General features: G+C 29.9%; 1 protein-coding gene across 8 annotated transcripts; it reads right to left on the bottom strand.

The window, feature by feature from the left end:
* Positions 1–472: 472 nt before the first annotated feature.
* LOC105365303 (protein sex-lethal) lies at positions 473–19,000 on the bottom strand. 8 transcript variants are annotated; one of them, XM_011503424.1, is made up of 7 exons: positions 18,763–19,000; positions 16,985–17,252; positions 16,538–16,713; positions 15,970–16,083; positions 14,900–15,060; positions 2,896–3,318; positions 771–847 (listed from the first exon to the last, which is right to left on the bottom strand). In XM_011503424.1, the coding sequence occupies exons 2-6, from the start codon at positions 17,141–17,143 to the stop codon at positions 2,951–2,953; spliced, it is 978 nt and encodes a 325-aa protein (XP_011501726.1). In that variant the 5' UTR covers positions 17,144–17,252; positions 18,763–19,000; the 3' UTR covers positions 771–847; positions 2,896–2,950. The 8 variants fall into 8 exon arrangements, with proteins under 8 accessions (XP_011501729.1, XP_011501726.1, XP_011501725.1 ...); XM_011503423.1 differs by lacking the exon at positions 18,763–19,000 and having other exon boundaries at positions 16,985–17,413; XM_011503430.1 differs by lacking the exons at positions 771–847; positions 2,896–3,318; positions 18,763–19,000 and adding exons at positions 10,247–10,322; positions 11,787–11,847 and having other exon boundaries at positions 16,985–17,408.
* Positions 19,001–19,434: the final 434 nt, after the last annotated feature.

Here is a 19,434-nt window from a genome sequence, read left to right as displayed (position 1 = left end):
AGACACAATAATATAACAAAATAAAATAAAAAAAAAAAAAAAAAAAAAAAAAAAAAAAAAAAAAAAAGAAAGAAAAAGAAAGAAAAAATGAAGAAAAAAAAAAAGAATTACAATCTAGATAACGCTAATAGCATTTCTCTTATGCCAAATAGTAAATTTTCTTACAATAAAATTAATTTAAAACTTGTAACCACCCAAATAACTCGGTTAGGGTATCATGCAGTAAATGAGGGTTGAAAATTGGCTTTTCAACACTCACTTCGCTTAAGACATCGACGAATTCAACATGAGATATCAATCAATCATATACAAATACATTAAGAATCTAGAAAGTAAAAATTGCAAAATCTAATTGTTTCTCGTTAAAGAATATTCGAAGCACGCATAATCACTTTTATTGTTAAAATGAAGAAGATGAAAAAAGGAAGAAAAAGAAAGGGGAAAAAAAAAGAAAAAAAGAAAAAAAGAGGAAAATAAACGAAGTCCGAATTTCTGGATAAAAGTTTCTCGATGAAAGTACTACGGTGAGTCGCACCTCAAGTATTCAAAGATCTCAACTAAAAGTAAAAGAAAAAAATGTACATTAACAACGCATAAAACTCTGCGCGGCCCTAGGAAACCGCTCGGTGGAAAAGAAAAGTTGCGCTGAAATCTTGCAATATGTTGTCCTCCTTCGCTGTTCTTTACTATCGTGCGATAAATTCCCTTTTGCTTGACGGACGGACGGCAGACGGCTAAGAAAAGGATGCCATCATCGTAGCTCCGTGTCGTGGAAGCGCCAGTATGACGCGCTGACTCCTCCGTGTCGCCGGTATGACAGGAACACATTGCCACATTCTTGGAATTTCTGCGAGCGCCCATGTAACAGATAATTGATCGTTGTTAGAAATCGCACTTTTGACCGTCGTGACGCGATGCCGATTTTCGCAATTAAAGCGCGCCACCGAATATCAATGGAGCGCGCCTCTTCCTCGGCTCATTCGCAATCAACCAACCATTTATAGACGTAATTTGATTATGATTTTACCAACAACCGGTACGGGGTTAAGTCGAAAATAAAGATAAAAGTAAAATAAATGTACATATTATTGCTTTTATGTTATGAACAGTGAAGAATTTATTCAGTGAATTATATTCATAGGTATGTATGTAATTGTCAATTGCAATATAAGTGACGTTGTCGTAGTATTGAGAAATGAAAGTTCATTTGCTAAATCAATTCCAAAGGTTCTAACGATACGTTGACTCGGTAACTCGTCATTTCGAGAATAGTCGAGTATGATCGATATGTTGTTATTAAGTCGCTTAATGTTAAACACTAAGAATCAACTACTACCACATACCATATATCTCGAGCCCAATGTAAATAAACTTGAGCGTTAATAATGTCTACAACTGTCAGCAATAAACCAAAATATTTGAACAACAATTTTAATCTACTGTATAAACAAAATGTTAAAAGACAAATTATACGTACATTCACAAAATAGATTTTCACATATTTCGAACGGTCTACCATCTATTAGGCCCTTTTCTTATTTTCACCTCAATGCACAACCCTCACAAACCACTCCACACATAGTATTTAACACATTTTAAACAACAAGACTTTCTTTCGATAAAGCGCCAAAAAATTCATGTCTACGACTATACGACCTTTTTTATTCCGCTCATTACACTATAATCCTTCGTTAAGCGCATACACAAATCATTATCCTATGCTCCACAAACATTACTCGCAACACATTGTGAAGATTATATAATATAAATATATGGAAATTATTTAAGCAATTTGAATTTATTGGCTTACTTAGCTTCTCGAATTACGATAATACATTGTATTTGATAAATAATCTCGTAAGCATTTCTTATTGCATGTATTGCGAGATTCATCAATTGAAGTAAGCCATTAGTGTAATGCTGATTAATTTAAAATTATTAGAGAATACTTGATAGGTGCATTGCTAAAAATAATGTGTGCGTGTGTGCGCGCGTGGATGGTCGTTTGTACGTGTATATTCATGTGCATGAATACTCATTGAGTTTCATATAACGCGAATAAGCCGAATTAATATCGTTTAGCTCTGATAGGATATTAATACTTGCTATGCAAATTTTCAATTTTCATAATTTACTATCATCGTTGGTGAATGCGAGACTCATCGTCATCACTACCTCCTACAATTTACTTACCAATTTACGGTCAAAGACATAAATCTTATTCGCATGTACGAAGCGATCAGCGTCAGCTTCGTTAAAATCTTCTCGATCTTATCAAAAATATACATTATTATATGTGAAACGATATATTTATTATTCGTGCCTCGAGTCGAGAATCGCAAGCTCAAGCTCTGTCAACAACTCAACGCCGTGCGAAAGCTTCGCGGTTAAGTAATGTTCGCCATCCCTTCTAGACGCGTAATTAATTATTGGCCGTGTAATTGTGTCGACCTAGTCCGTAGTCCGAGAAATTGCGATTATCGATGAGAAGGGAGCGGCAGCGATAGTCGACGCAAGCTCAAAAATGCCTAGACAAATACAGACTGTCGTCGTCGACTGGGCCGAGTTGCAAAGTGACGTAGGAATTTCGAGGGTGGGTGGGTGGAGCGGTGGTGAGTCAATTGGAGGATGGATGGATGAGTTAGGTATGGTGGTTGGTTTATTGGAGGTTGGTGGGTTGGTGGGTTGGTGGGTTGGTGGGTTGGTGTGCGTGTGTGCGTGTGGGTCGGTGGGTGGGTGAGGGGTGTGTGTGTGTGATGGGGTTGGATGAGGGGGATGGGGGGAGGATCTCAAGATGGCGTCAGTCGAGGTTGCAGAGCAACTCGTGTAGAAGACGCGCGTGCGACACGACAGGGGTGGACAAATTGTGATAAAAGTGCCGTTTTATATACTCACATCTCTAAAGATCGGTGCTGAACGAGGGCGCGAGCTGCTTGTCGACTGCGGGTCGTCACCAGAAGTGCGGCTGGGCGTAGCCGCCGGGCGCGTTTGCCCCTCCCGCGGCGCCCGCGGCCGCCCCCGCGGCCGCCCCGCTCATCCCCAGAGGATTGAAGCGGTGGGGGTGCAGCTTTTCCATGCGCACCGCCCCGGGCCCGCCCCCGAAGCCGTGATGACCGGCGCCGGCGCCACCGCCCCGGGGCCCGCCGAAGCCACCCCGACCGGCGAGCATCGCCCCGGGCGGACCCCCGGCCGCCAGTCCGGCCCCACCGCCGAGGCCCATGCCGATGCCCGGGGGCACGCCGCCGTAGCCGCCCCGGCCCCTGCCCACCGCGCCGCCGCCGCCGCCACCGCCGCCGCCGCCGCCGCCGCCGACGCCACCTGCAACTCTCCCTAGACAAATGCACAGGTACTGCCGTTGAGCCCCGTCGAGCCCCGACGCCCTGCGGCACTCGCAGCGAACCCCGGGCCAACGGTTCCCTTGCACCGACGCTAAAGCTCAAAGGCGCTGCTGACCGCTGGCCAGGGGCATCGCGCACACCGTACCCGGGACTCTTTGCCGCACACTCGACCTCACACACCCCGCCCCCCCCCCTCACCCTCCCCCATCCCGCCCCAACCACCATCCGCGACCATAAATCATCGCCGCAGCTTATCAATTCAAGAGACTCGAATGAAATTTAATATGCTTCCTTTTTTTATCCATTAATGCAAACCCCGAGATTTTTGTGTCCAATATTTTCTCAATGAAAGCCAAGAATTTATTATTTTATCAAACTTCAATGCTGCTTTATCATCGACATTTACAATTTTTAACAAGATTCGCTCCGCGAAGTTATTCGTTACGCGCATTCGTACGCCCGTACACGCACGCAAACACGCAAACACGCATACATACCTACGTATGCGTACATGCATGCGTACGCGGGTACATATATATGTACACGTGCATACGTGAGCGATTGACTTGCACATTAACTGCAAAGAGAGCTTATATACATAGAATAATATCAAAATATAAAGGAGACTTTAGTTTAAAATTCAGTTTAAAGTAGTTTCTGCAATTCATCTATTTCTTAGAGCATTCAACATCGAAAGTTAATAACAAAAAAAATAAATAAATAAATAAATAAATAAATAAATACATAAATATATATATATATAAACAAAAAAAAAAACAAAAAAAAAACAAAAAAAAAAACAAAAAAAAACAAAAAAAAAACAAAAAAAAATCAAGTGCATAAAGGTATTATCACAGTTAAGGTCTTAGCAGAAGCAAGTTATTTCGGTGTGCAAATGCTAGTTAAAGATACCAGGTGTCTGTTTCAGCTGAGCGAACATTCGTATTAATTACCTCAAGGCCGTGGACCGTAATTGCATAATGTTCCCATGCTCGACTTTCAAGATCGCGAACAACTCATTTGACACTTATTGCTTTAAACGTTAGCTTTCAATAATGAATTATAAATTTTTTTGTTTACAAACTCGAATAGATTGCCAATTTTCATTACGACACGAGAAATTTGTATTTAATTTATTTAGTCCTTTAACGAAAGAATTCTTAGAAAATCATTAACCAGCAACGATATTGAGAAAAGATCTTGGAGAAAAGATCCGTAGAAAATGATAGAAAATAACATTTGAACGAAAGAGAAACGATTTAGCCGTTCTTAATACGACATCGAATTTGCACAACAATTCATGAAATTAGACTTACAAAACATTTATTCGTATAATACTCATGAAGTTTATGATTTCGATATACAAAATGATTGACATATTTTGCTTAATTTTATAAAATTGTCATGTAAATCGGATATCTAAGCATATTTAACACAAATTAATAAAATTGTTTAATTAATCGTAAATCATTCAGGTTTTTAATAATGATGATAAAAGAAAAATTGAGTATATTGTGTGGTAAATACATAATTCACATTATACATGCAGCACATTTTTATATACAGAATTTAGTTTTATTTGCTTAAATATATTTTGTTATCAGCACACACTTATTAAACAACAATTTACACTTTCTAATAAATTAATCAATGAATGTATGTACGTTATACCTTCAAACAAAACTTATAAGAATTCAATTATATTAAAAAATAATAATAATAATAACTTTTATCATGTGTTTTAATTATTAATATTAATAACAATAACAATAATAATACAATAATAATAATTCAATAATATTAGTTTAATTTATTACAGAATACTTACACTAGGAAAACAAGTGCAATGCGTATCGTGTATCGCTACATAATAAGATTATTTTGTATAATCGCTACAAATTATTTCATTCTCTTGATTTACTTCAAGTATTTATTACAATATTAAATAAACATTAAATGAAAATAATAAACTTGAGTTCCATTCGTAATGCCATTTTGTATTTTAATTATTCGACAGCAGTAGATAGAATTCATTAGAAAGCAATACAATTCTTCAATTAATAAATGTATTATGTTTCATACGACTATTTTACGATTCATATTAAACTTTCATTTATTTAGAATTAAAATTATACGTCATGTCCATGTTTATGTAAGTAAAATTATCCTTATAAAGTACATGAAGAAAAGTAAGCTTCAAGCTCAAGCTTATACTATTGTAACGTAACTGTGAACTGTAACTTACATATAAATTATTAACATTAGCTTGAATTTCATTAAAAACTAAAATTTATTCTTATATTTTGTATTAATATCATTTATTAAGAGCTACATCGAATATATATGACATTTTTCTAAAAAATTTTATCTATCAATAATATATATATATATATATATATATATATATATTGTATTTAATATTTATTATTATAATATGCGAAAATTCTAAGTTGCCCAAAAAAGTTAAAAATTTATAATACCAATACTTTTTAATCTGATTTAAATATTTAAAATACATTATATTCAATTTTTATATTTATTATTTTAATGATATATTTTGGTTTCCATTTATTTTCTTTTTTTTTTTCTTTCTTTTTTTTCTTTCTTTTTTTTTCTTTCATAAATTGTACGATAAAATTTTTTTGTAATAAGTATGTAACAACGCATTACTCAACAATTGTATATATACTATGTGATCCCAAAAACATTTTATTTTTACAATATGTTTGTAATTTATGGATTTTTAAGCATTGATATATAATTAATGAATTCGTACTTGTTAATAAATTACAGAAGGAATTTTTCAAATATTTTTCTAATTTTTTAAATATTTCTAATTGCTCTCATATTATGCTGAGATAATGATATATTTAATCTTTAATTGAAAATATGTTTTAATATCTTGTTTGTACATACGATAATGCTGTGTAATATTTTTTTGCAATATTAACAATACAGTTTTCAATAAAATGACTTGACGATTTATTAAAAGATAGTATGTTTCTATTATGACAACCTGAAATTATTATTTAAATGAATATTACTTAAAATGCTGAAATGTTTATTACTTATGAATATTCAATCATTATAATGATATATAATATTGCTTTATATCAATATACCAGAATATCATTTAAACTACATTTATTATATAATTATAATGATAAAATGAATTAACAAAAGAATTCCAAAACTAAGCATATAAATATAGTTCGTAATATCGTTGAATTTAATAAAAATTTATCGATAAGACGAAACAAAATTTCCTTCATTTTTATTAAGATTGTTTATATTATATTATATATATATATATATATTCTAGTAATTAAATTGTATGTACATGAATACGAAGAAATGAAAGAACGTGTTTTAAATTAATTATATTACATATATATATATATATATAATACTTAGCCGCTATATTATCATTATAAATATCATTTATTTCGTGCATGAAACAAAATTTACTGAAAATTATATTATATAGAATTAAATTAATAAAATATACGGATTATGATTGACGCGATCAAATAAAATAAAATTTAAAAAATGCAGCACATAATTTTAAGAAACGTGTCGATAACAAGCATATTAATTTTGGAAAACAAGAATTTTATAGAAATAGTATTTATTGTTTAACAGCAACAATATAATATATAATATAACGTGTCTTTATCTTACTAAGTGTACATGAACATTTTTATTATTATTGTTTCTCAATTAATAATTATGTTTATCGCGATACAAACTGAAGGAAATTTTATATATTCAATTAGACTAATTATTAAAGAACAATCTATTTAAACTTTGTATATTATGATTTTATACTAATGATAAATTACGAATTTGTTTTTTTTTTAATAAACAATCCAGATCTGAATATTAATTATTAAACTGATAAATAATTTTTCAATAATTGTCAATAAAAATGTACTATTTATGTATATAATTAATAATATTATTTTAAAATATAAATTTTTTTTTTATATTTTAAAATTTTTGTTAAAAAAATTAGTACTCGGGCTCATATTAATTTCGTATAATTTTGTTCTTATAAATCATAATATTTTTTCTGCATGAAATATATTAATCATATATTTATATTCGTTTTTATAGTATTTGAAAGCCTTGATATGGAACATCATCATCCATGATATAATAACGATCTACATAGTCACGTTTGAGAAAGCATTTGATAATAAAATTTTAATATTAATCACCTGCGCTTCATAATTCTAAACAAACCACGTATTTTTATAATTATTTATTATATCGGATTAATGTCAAATTACTGCAAGAATCTTCTGTAATTTCCAATCAATTATTCTCTCCGCCACTTATTAATTAGACGTTTTTCAATGTCTATTATTATTACTATTATTATTAGATATTATATTAGTAACTAGAAATTATTTTAATTAAATATCAAATCTCACATTATTATTAAAACTTTAATCTGAAAATATAATTATTAGATGTCAGATATAAGTACATTCAAGATAAGTATATGACGGAAATTAAAAACAAAAATTTGTTTTATTGATAATTGAAAATTCATTGTATTATTTAGAACATTATTTATTTAATTTATTATCCTTTTAATTACTAAGAAGCATTAAAACATCATTGTTTTATTAAGATTTTATTTGTAAATCTATATATTTGAATATATGTGTCAAATTAATAAAGTGCGTTGTAAGAGGTAAAATTATTTTATCAATTAATATTAAGCATAATAGTATTCATTATTTTCTATTATTTTTATAATATATATATATATATATATATATATATAACATAAAATTCATTATTATTAACCATTCTATTTAATGTTTTCAATCATTATTTGGTATGTTAACCAAGCACATTTATCAGTAAAAAAATTTCTAGGAGAAACGTTTTTTTTTTTATTTATTTAAGAGAGTATATAATCGTATGTTTTATATTGAATATTACATAATAATTCTTCGATTATTATTAATACATATAATTTCCATTTTTAAAGTTACATAAAACAATTAACGTGTAATACGAATTCACATATGCTAAAACATTATAAATTTATTTTGTAATAACTGACAGATATGTGTGTACATATATATATATACACATAAAACTTCGATAAATAACTGAGATCAGTTATTTTGTTGAATAAACTATATAACAAATATTTTTAAATTACTATTTATTTAGTAAATAAATTGAAATTAAAAAATAAGTTCTTACGAACTGTCTGATTCAATTAAATGATAATAAATAGAAAAAAATAATTATAATGTTTTACATTTTTTTTAAATTAAAAAGTATGTCATTAAAGTAATAGATTTAGAGTCCAAAATTGATTCGTATATTCCACATCAATTTTTGTTGGACTGAGATTGTCGACTATATATTGCTTTTATCACAATTAGTACGTTACGTGGATTTGACTAGATTTGTCAGAGTAACTGAGTGTCAAATTAACTTTGTAATTTCAAACTAACAAAATGTAGAAATGTCGGAGTGGATAATCTCAAGCTCTTTATTATTTTACATTTTAACTTTTATAAAATATTAGTGAAACTATATTATCGAAATTATCTCATTTAAACGGTCTTCGAATGATAATTATTTGACTTGCGAAATTTTTATAAAGAAATTGACCGAACTACGAGTAAGAAAACATTGGACATATTTGGACATTATTTATTTAATGTTTGTACTTTTGTAAAAACTTTTGTAATTAAAATCTGTTTCGTATAGTCCTAAATACTGAAATAAATAAGAGGAGAAAATAAAATGAAAATATCCTGTCGACATATCTTCAACAAGTAATATTAAATTCCAAAGTTATATCACGTGTAAGTGCATAATTGAAGCATATAGAGCAGCAATAATCATTTCCAAGTAAAACTGTTTTTAATAATAGACATTTCGATAAAACCGCCGTTACTTGTGATTTTATAAAGTAATTCATTTAAACGTCATGTCCATTTAGTTAATGTGAGTGCACGCACATATGCAATTAATTAATGTAACAAACTTGACGAAAAATTGTCCAAAAAAAACTAAAATTATAAAAGTGTTTGCCGGAATCTGCTTTACGTGGAAAAAAATAATCTGAACATGATTTATTGATATCATCTAATTGGGTTAAATAACAATAATTTCCATAGACTGCCAATGATTTAATGTAAAAGAATTGAAATTAAGCGTATAAAAGTCACAAATTACTATTTAATTAACGTTACACTTTTACTGTTTTGTAAATTAAAAACAGTCGAATAGAGGGAAAGAAAAAAAAAATAATATATTATGCAATCATTGAATTTAATTAGCTAACGGAAGCAACGTTTATCTGTGAAAGAATCTTGGTCAGATTATCAATGTTTTCAGCGCATCAACTACTCACATGTGTAAAAATATGTGAAAAGCAATATTTCAAAATAATACATAATAAATATCATTATGAAATGTATTGTAGTAAAATAAGCAGTATAGATGTCAGCATTTGTAATACATTTAATAAATTATCAATGTTAAATTAGTATATACTATTGATTTTCAAAAATAAAGCCACTTAATTGTCAAGAATCTCATTTCAGATTAAATATTAATTTCAAGTACCCAGAATCGAATTAGTTATAAATCATAATTATAAATCAAAAAAGTTGACTATGGAAGTACGTTGATTCAAACGACAAATCGTATAAGCTAATATTATTAATACTTGCAGGGGTAAATCTACAATAAGACGTAATAAATATTGTAAGCTAAGTATTTTGTCGGAACACTCGGAAGATGTACATTTTAAATACATTGCGCCCGCGCCTTTTTTTTTTTTAACGTTACAACGTCCCATCGACGATGAAATCTATATCGTCAAAACTTATTCTTATATTCTCTCTCGTACGCCGATATCACTCTGGTCGCATGCTTTCGCTTATTGGTTAGTGAAACCCGGGTAGATTGGAAACTTTTTCCTGCTCGCGTATAGACACTCTCCTTCGTTGATTGGTAGGCATTAACAGAGTTAAAGAAAGAGAGGCGGTTAAACTCGTGAACTTTAAATCACACTCAAGTAAAATAGTAAATGCTAAGGTAGTCCTAACACCGCATAGTCAAGAATAGTAAAATAATTAAAATTCTTTATAGAATAAATGTCATTATATTATGTTAACGTTAATTCAATGCTTTCTAATGCAGTATTTTTACATACATTTTTCAATACATGTTTAATAAATGATATAATTAAAATAATATGTCTGTATCACTTCATATGCTTAGCTTAAAAATTCGCCATAAACTGTTACGATTATATATAATTATGAATTTTTCCATGTTAACATATAATTAAATTTAAGGAATAACACCACTTAAAATATATATATATAAAAAAAAAAACAGTCTTATTTATATTATTATTTTACCATTTTATTCGAATGTAGCACAATATTGATTCTAGGGGGCGGCAGTAGGGAGCGGGACAAGGTGAGGGTGAGGAAGAGGAAGAGTGAGAATATGTGGAAGGGGGGGGGGATTACTTTTTTTTTACCAAGATTACCAAGTTTACCAAGTACTAAGATAGTAGCAGTGCTCCTACACTATGTGCTCGATAATTATTAAAACATTAATGCACTTTTCTGAAAATTCCTTGTTCTGAAGTAACCGAAAACAAACACAGACACACAGTAAAGACACAAATTTAACAGGAATAAAGAATACTTATTTTTATTTCAATTATTTCATTTTCGATTTTTTTTTTTCAAACTTTTATGGCTATTAATATAAATAAAGTCTATTTTTTTGTGTTAATTAAAAATTGATTTAGAAAAAAAAAAAAACCCCTCTAGACCCCATTTCAGATGATCGCCATTATTCAGATGTAACTCCGTTATTAATGCTAATCGTTGTTAAAAAAAAAAAAAAAAGTTTGCATAGACAAGATATATAGAAAAAAAAGTATTTAATTTTTCTACATTCCTCCGTGACTCTCCCGCTTTTAAATTTAATTTTTCAGGCACTAAACATGCACTTTTTCAGGCAATTTTCTAGGTGTTACCCCTTAAATTAATAGAAATTCAATAATATATCGATTGTCAACAATATCAATTATAAGAGCTTAATTATAATTCTAAAAAAATAAGACATGGAACGATTTATATAGATTATAAGATACTGGTGTATTATCAATATTTAATGTAAATAATACCGATATTGAAGTGATCGGTAAAAATCTTTTGAACAATAATATCTGTGAGCAACACGTAAAAATATTGTATAGTGCACCATGCATAAAAAAACTAAGTAGCATATGTATACGTATATGTGTGTATATATATATATATATATATATATATATATATATATATATACACGATATAAAAAAAAAATAAGACAATTAATGACGACGATTATAAGCTTGTATATACAATTTACTGTACCAGAAATGGTAGTCGTAATACTGACCTATTTCATTTGTAGTCCTACATAATATTTCGTTTCATAAATGTACTTGTGTTCGGACTACCTTCAATGTTAAAATAAAAGAAAAAATAAATGAATTTGAAAATATTTATTATCGGTTGTTAAAAAAATGTGTAGTTATTTAGAATATACGAATTGTATAAAATTTTAAGTATATGTTCATCATATCATTTAATTGCAATCCTATATCAATTGTTACATTTAATAATAACTGTTATTATCTTAATAAAAATTAATTATCTAAATTATGTCCAACACATTAAAATTTTCTTCGTTTATTACAAAAAAAATCTCATTTTAAAACATTTTTTAAACAACTTGCACAACGCAAAAAGAGGAAAATCAAGAAGAAAGAAGTAATACATATGTAATTATAGCCATGCATTTGTCAATCAGCGAAGCGCAGATCGCATTATGCAGGTGCAACTAATATTTTAATAAACGAAGGAGAAATTCATAATCAATGTGCATTACACGTCAATTAACACATTACAAAGCCCTGTTAGTACGTTTGACTGATATATGTCGTATATTTATAATCATTATGTATAATAAAATAAAAACATCGATGTTAAGATTTTTAATAAGCTAATAATAATATATAATTATTACGAGAGATTAGCTTTGGTATGTTTTTTTTGTTTTTTTTTTTAAAATAAATTATATTAATAATAATACTAGTTTTAAATGTATATTAATATTTTTATACGTAAGGAAAGAAATCAGTTCTCATAAATCTTATAAATTCTATAGAGCTGCGTAGAAATTATGGTTATTTGAAAAAATTGATTCAGCAAATGAAATGTAAAATAAGCAAATTGGTACGAAGAGCGTATGTAGTTATAAAATTAACTTATCGAGGCGAAACCTCGGAAACTCTCTAAAAACCGTAAGCTGAACGGTAAAACTAAATTGTAAAGAATATTTACAATCTAAAATCCAAATGCAAATAATCAATTCAAGAAGTACTATCATTATCATTATCATTATCATTATTATTATTATTGTTGTTGTTGTTGTTGTCGTTGTTGTTGTTCTCGTTGTTGTTATTGTTATTAATAATATGAATATTATTATGTCACCATTAAAACGTTACATAACCGATTTAAAAAAAAGAAGACAAAAAAAAAGAAGAAAAAAAAAAATAATTTCATTACCTGAAGAAGTGAAAAATTAAAATCAAAATAAATAAGAAGCATGATAAATAAATCAATAGAAATAATAAAAAGACCTGATAACTGTATAAAAAGAATAAATTTTGAGAGAGGGGGAAACAAACCCAAGAAGAAAACAAAATAAAAATGTGAAAGGAAACGTAAGGAAAGTGAAAAAGAAGTATTAATGACAAGAAAATAGACACTAGTACACGTTAGCGTACACGCAAGCACGCATAGAAATTGTATTTCTCCAATACAACATCATTTATAGATAATAGATAGCAATTTACAGAGAAACAAGTAAAGCACAAAACAGTACATGTATAATCTGTCGCACTGAGAGTTACAGTCGGTCGAAAAAAAAAAAATCACTACTTTGAGCAGTGTTCTTAAATCAAACAAACATTTCTTAGTCTGTTTAAAAAATATCCTGTTATCTCAAATAGGCAAACTTAATTTAAAGAAAAATTGCTTAAACAATAAAAAAAAAAAAAAAAATTAATTATTTGAGTTAACAATTTTTTTAAACGTATCACACAAAGAAATACTCGTTGAATTTAAAAAAAGGTTTTTCTTAATTGTAGCTTAAATACAAATAACGAGAATCGCGCCGCGAGGAATAAAACAACCAAGTGTCGGACAAACGCGGATAGAAACAATAAATCATTTACTTGACTCTTCTCAGTATTTGTGTATCTTGTCGCATAATTCGCGTATAAACTATACAATTACGTTGCCATTAAATATTTTATACACTATATAAATCGACTGGAAAAAAAAAAAAATTGACAAAAAAGCATTTAACTACAATGTACAGCAAATAATGAAAAAAAAAATCTAATAATTTACATAATTCCCTAATTAAGCTGTTCATACAAAGATCTGTGAGTATAAATATTTTTTTTTTGTGCCTTATAAATTGTTTTATGCATCTTAATTTAAAAAAAAAAACAAAAAAAAAAAAAAAATTTATGAAAAAAAAAAATAATAAGAGTGAAAAACCCTCGCGACCTGGACTCGCAATTTTTCTCAGTGCCAGAGGTCGTGGAATTCCGACTTTGTCGTAGAGGCGGCTAACTTATCTGTGGTAGAAAAAGATTTTCAAAAAAAAAAAAGATTAGTTTTAATTGTTGATTGTTTTTGATGCGGACAAAAATTAACGCGCAAATGTTAACGGTTTTATTGTTTTAAAAAGACTCACTAGTCTTCCTGTGCGTTTTTTTAACGGGGTGCTTCGTCTGGTCTTTTAACCTGAGATCTCCGAATTCATCCTCGAGCATTGCTATGTTAAATTTCTTTTCTAGTAATGCTACCGTTTGGACAGTATTTGTATTTGTTTTGATTAGCAAGGCAAAGCAAGATAGAATTTTAGATTATGAATTATACAGGTAAGAAAATAGAAAATTTTTCGTCTTTTGCAATCTCTTTAAGAAAACTCTGAATTTGAGAACATCCAAAATAGCATTATTAACATTATTTTACTTTTTCCTTTATTTATTTGATTAGCGCTAGTTTGATTGTCAAATGATTGTTTTAATATACAGTTACGTAAAAGCTTACTTTAAATACTTATTTATTTAATTAAATCGATAAATCTTGATTATTCTCAAACTACGATTTTTCTACTATTATAAGTTTAATGAAACGATTTACATTAAGGAAATATAGCACATGAAAAAACTACTGAGAAGCTCTTAAATTGTAAAATAATAAAAACACAAAGATCATCATTAAATTGATAAATTAAAGAGAAAATAAGTTTCGTCAGAGGCTCTCGTGCTTATTCATTAGCTTGGAAAATACAAAGCAAAATATGCAATGTAAATAAAAAAATTTTCATTCAAAGTAAAGTTTGCTAGCCAAAACCTCAACTAAAGTATAAGTGCAAACATTAAATAATTAGTACTATTGAGAGAATAAAAGCTTAAAAGTTCTTACCACGACTCTGGTTATAACCAGCTTGCCATCCAGCATAGTAAGCTGCCTTTTGTTTACCATGTTCTTCGGCTATTTTAACACTAAGAGGCTCAGAACCCCCTTCAGGTATCGTACCATGAAGTTGATTAATTGCATCTTGTGCCTCTTCTCGTTTGTCATACCTTAAAATTTATAATTATTATTATAAACGTAAACACACAAACTTGGTGGGAAATATTTTTTGGAGAATCAAGAGTTTGCATGCGATATGGAGCGTACTAATTAATTTTATTACAAACATCTCTTACGTTACTTTCATTAAATTATATTTCGAAAAATTTTATGCGAATTATGCATACTTTTTTAAAATAATTATAACTAGATAAAAATATCGCATAAGTATTATCTAAATGTCACATTTAGTTTGCACTTTAATAATCTCAATGGGATAATTTACTATGATATTATATACATATTGTAAAACAATTAAATAAAAACTTTAAGTAAAGTACTATTATTAATTTCGAAACTTTATGTATGTTTAGATTTTATAACAAGATTCACAATTATTACTTTATTATAGTAATTATAGGGCATTCGTATATGTTTACTCAAAATAAACTTTTATTTATAAAATAAGGCCAATAACACCTTTGAAAATGTTAAACGACAGAATATTTAGAGGCGAATTTTATATTTAAAATGGGTCACATTGAACGTCTCGTAAAAAGATAGAAATATATTCTGGCAAGTAGCAGCAAGCATGTAAATATAAGCGAAACAGTATCACATTATTGTTACGTAATATCTTCCACAACTCTATTACCCAACACCTGCTAAAGCTGGAACTTGAACATGTTCCAATTTATGCTATATGTTAAAGATAAATCAACATTTTTAAATTTCAGTGATCATTGGCAAATTTGCTTGCATCTCACCTACTCACTCACTCACAAACTCACTAACTCACCAACTCACTCACTTTTTTTCTCTTTCTATCTCACGCGCGCGCGTACACCTGTACTTTATCATTTCTATTATGGGAAATTTTGTTTAAACACTAATATAAATTGAAGAAATTAATTATTTACCTCACAAAGGCCACACCTCTTGGTAAACCAGTGAGCTTATCTTTTAAGATGTTTTTCTGGACAATGCGACCAAATTTACTGAAAATGTCTTCGACCTGTTTCTCCGTAATATTTCTAAGAAAACAAAATTACTTAGTAAATAAGCAAATATATTTTACACAAATATTTAACGAGAATATCATTTATATGTTAAATATTTATGTAAAACGATTTATTATAAGTATTATTTATATATTTATTCCAATGATAAATCCAAATAGATATATTGCAAGTAAAATTTAATAACAATAATTATATAAACTTATGAAGATGGTTTAAATTATAAAATTAACAATAAATGTTAACTATAAATGGGAATTCGCTTAGAAGAAATGAATACATTTTAATAAATATATATTTTAGAAAAAGGAACGTATAATAAGAATTCATTTAGTAGGCAAGACTACAGAAATCACGAATATATCAATTTAGATAGATGTATATAAGTCTCAAATTGTAATAATTGTTAAGTTTTTAACCAAAATAATAGTCTCCTTTTCTATAAGGATACAAATCATTATTTGCTTACCTAGGCAAATTCGTAACATAAAGATTTGTTTCCTTGATTTCTTCTCCAGATGGTCGAGCGAAGGAAACTTTTAATCTCTTGTTTTGAACTTGAAGTCCATTTAATGTATTGATAGCTGTAGATGCATCTTCAGCTTTAGCGTAGTTGACAAAGCCAAATCCATAACTATAACCAGTCTAAATGACATTAAATACATAAGTATTATTATAATGAAACTTTGAATAAGCATTTCATAACTTCACTTAAACAAAAACATTTACGCTTTATTTAGATTGCCATAATTTTTATAAAAATAAAAACCCTATTAAATTACTTTCAAATAGGCGAAAAGAATTATTTGAAACAAATATACTTGTAGAAAGTAGTTAAAAAAAAAAAAATCATCTTACACACTTTTACTTTACAAACGTTTGCAGATGATAAAATCTAGTCACAATCGAAACCTACCTTATAATCTTTCATAACTCGACATGATTCAACGGGGCCAATCGTCACAAACATACTATAAAGCTCCTTCTCAGTCATACTTTGTGGCAAATAATTGATAATCAAATTTGTACGATCATCGTTATTGCTTTTGTGACGTTGTTGTTGTTGGTCGTTCATTTTGCTATCTTCCTGAATATTTTTTTCTACGTTTAGTTGCAGATTTGATGTTGCTGTGACGTTCCTCGACTGATTCTCTGGCAGAGTCTGATGAATGTGCGAGCTTCCACTGTTTCCATTGACAATAACCATCCGTATGGTCGGCAAATACAAAAAATATAAACAAATGCATTACTACTTCTTTTACGGATACGACCATGATTATCCAGGCAGCTTTTCTTTCTAGTTTTATTTTATCAAACGAAATATTAAAAAAATAAAATAGAAAATAAACGTGATAATAAAATATGCGTTGTCAGACCTGTTTATAAGAAACAAACAAACAAAAGTGCATAAGGACCAAACTGGGCAAGTATGTTTGCATGTAATAATAAAAAAATCAATTGCTGGTACAATTATTTCAATGAAATCGACTCACGTTAAATTTCATTAAGAATTGACGATAAATTAAAAATCATTGTCCAATTGTAATTTAAGTGTGAATTTATTAATTTTGTATAAAATACGATAAGTACACCGAGTGCCTCAAGATTTTGTAAAAAAAATATTAGTGAAATTTACTCGTTAGAATAATAAAAATTTCATGTCATCAATAATCTCATGAGACGATATGAAAATTGTACCAACAATAAATTATATAATTCAATACAATAAAGTATTTATTTATTTATTTAAACTATTCTATGATTATAGTCGAAGCTTCAATGATGATTAATTACTCAATCGATCAACTACAATATGCAGACTGAATTTCATTCAGGCATGTAAAAGAAATTTTAAACGATCTCTCATTAAATTCGACTATAGACATACTTAAATAATCAGATATAAATTCAATTCGGTAGAAATGGGCAGAAACGATAATAAATTCTAAATGTGCCAAAAACATAAAGTACAAACATGCCGTGAAGCAAAAATTTTTTCGCTTTTAAAGCCTACGCATTGAAATTATTTATGAAAATCGCAAGAAAAAAGGGCGTGTTCGTAAGTAAAGGAAAAACCGATAACAACGAAAGGCTTTAATAGAGAAATAAAGAACAAAAAAGAACAAAAAAAAAACAGTAAAGGAAAAACCGATAACAACGAAAGGCTTTAATAGAGAAACAAAGAACAAAAAAGAACAAAAAAAAAACAAAAAAAAAAAAACAAAAACAAAATAAATAAATAAAAATGATACCTGCGAACGCAACGAGGTTATGTACGAGTAACGAAAGGAAATAAAACCATAGAAATTCGCTATCGAGGAATCAGCTAAGTACGAAGTCGTAACAAAAAACTGGAAAAGTCCAGTGAGCGTGAATGAAAGGAAAATCCAACTTGAGAAACACGTTTGTAAATAAAAACAAGCGCCTGTATATGCGAACTGGAAGGTCGGGACAGGCAGCCAAGAAACTGAACTGGAGGACGCAAAAAGTCCACCGATTCACACGCGCTCACTCGCTACGACGAAATCAAGCGGAATAACGTGGATGTACGGAAATGGATCGGCAGGCAGTGTGGATACGGAAAGTCGAAACACAATACACACGGTCGCGCGCCTGTGTGCGCTCGTCTACGCTCGCGGGACGCGAATACGCGTGCGCGCAGCTCTGGGAAAGCGGATTGAATGTGGGACTCACCGCAGCAGATTTCCACGCAACAAGGAATGCTAATTATTCATGGAGGGTAGCGGGATGCCGAAGCGACGAGCGTTTCGCTAAGAAAGTCGATTGACGAGAGGCCGCCGCCACCGCCGGGCTACTCCAACGCGGAAACTTGGGAGCGAAGCACACGAACGGGACGCAAGGACCGGAGTTGGTTTAATGGCGCGCGCGCACACTGAAAAGAGATGCTCGAGGGGAGAAAAAAAAAAAAGAAAAAGAAAAAAGAATAGCGTGTCTGGTTGCGGATAAGGTGGAAGGTGGTGGTAGGTAGGAGCCGAGGAGACAAAAAGATGATTCGAAGACGGACCCGACTTTTGAACTCTCGAGCGAGCGGTTCTCGCGACATAGATTCCGTTCGTTTGGCCCGTCCGTCGAGATGTTGAAAGCTTATCTCCTTATTAATACTATTATTATTATTATTATTATTATTATTATTATTATTGTTGTTGTTGTTGTTGTTGTCGTCGTTATTATTGTCGTTATTGCCGTTGTTATTATTATGCTTTAAGTGGCTGCAGGGGCCTGCATCGACAATCTGTGATGTAAACTGCGAAGGCATGCCGAGGATTGATTTGGAAAGAATTTCTTGAAGAAGATGAAATATTTTTATAAATCTATATATATATATATATATATATATTCTTTTGA

Source organism: Ceratosolen solmsi, unplaced genomic scaffold (assembly GCF_000503995.2).
Source record: "Ceratosolen solmsi marchali unplaced genomic scaffold, CerSol_1.0 scaffold33, whole genome shotgun sequence".
NCBI classification, from domain to species: domain Eukaryota; kingdom Metazoa; phylum Arthropoda; class Insecta; order Hymenoptera; family Agaonidae; genus Ceratosolen; species Ceratosolen solmsi.
Note: the sequence above shows the minus strand (reverse complement) of the source record. Positions and strands in the feature narration are given on the sequence as shown.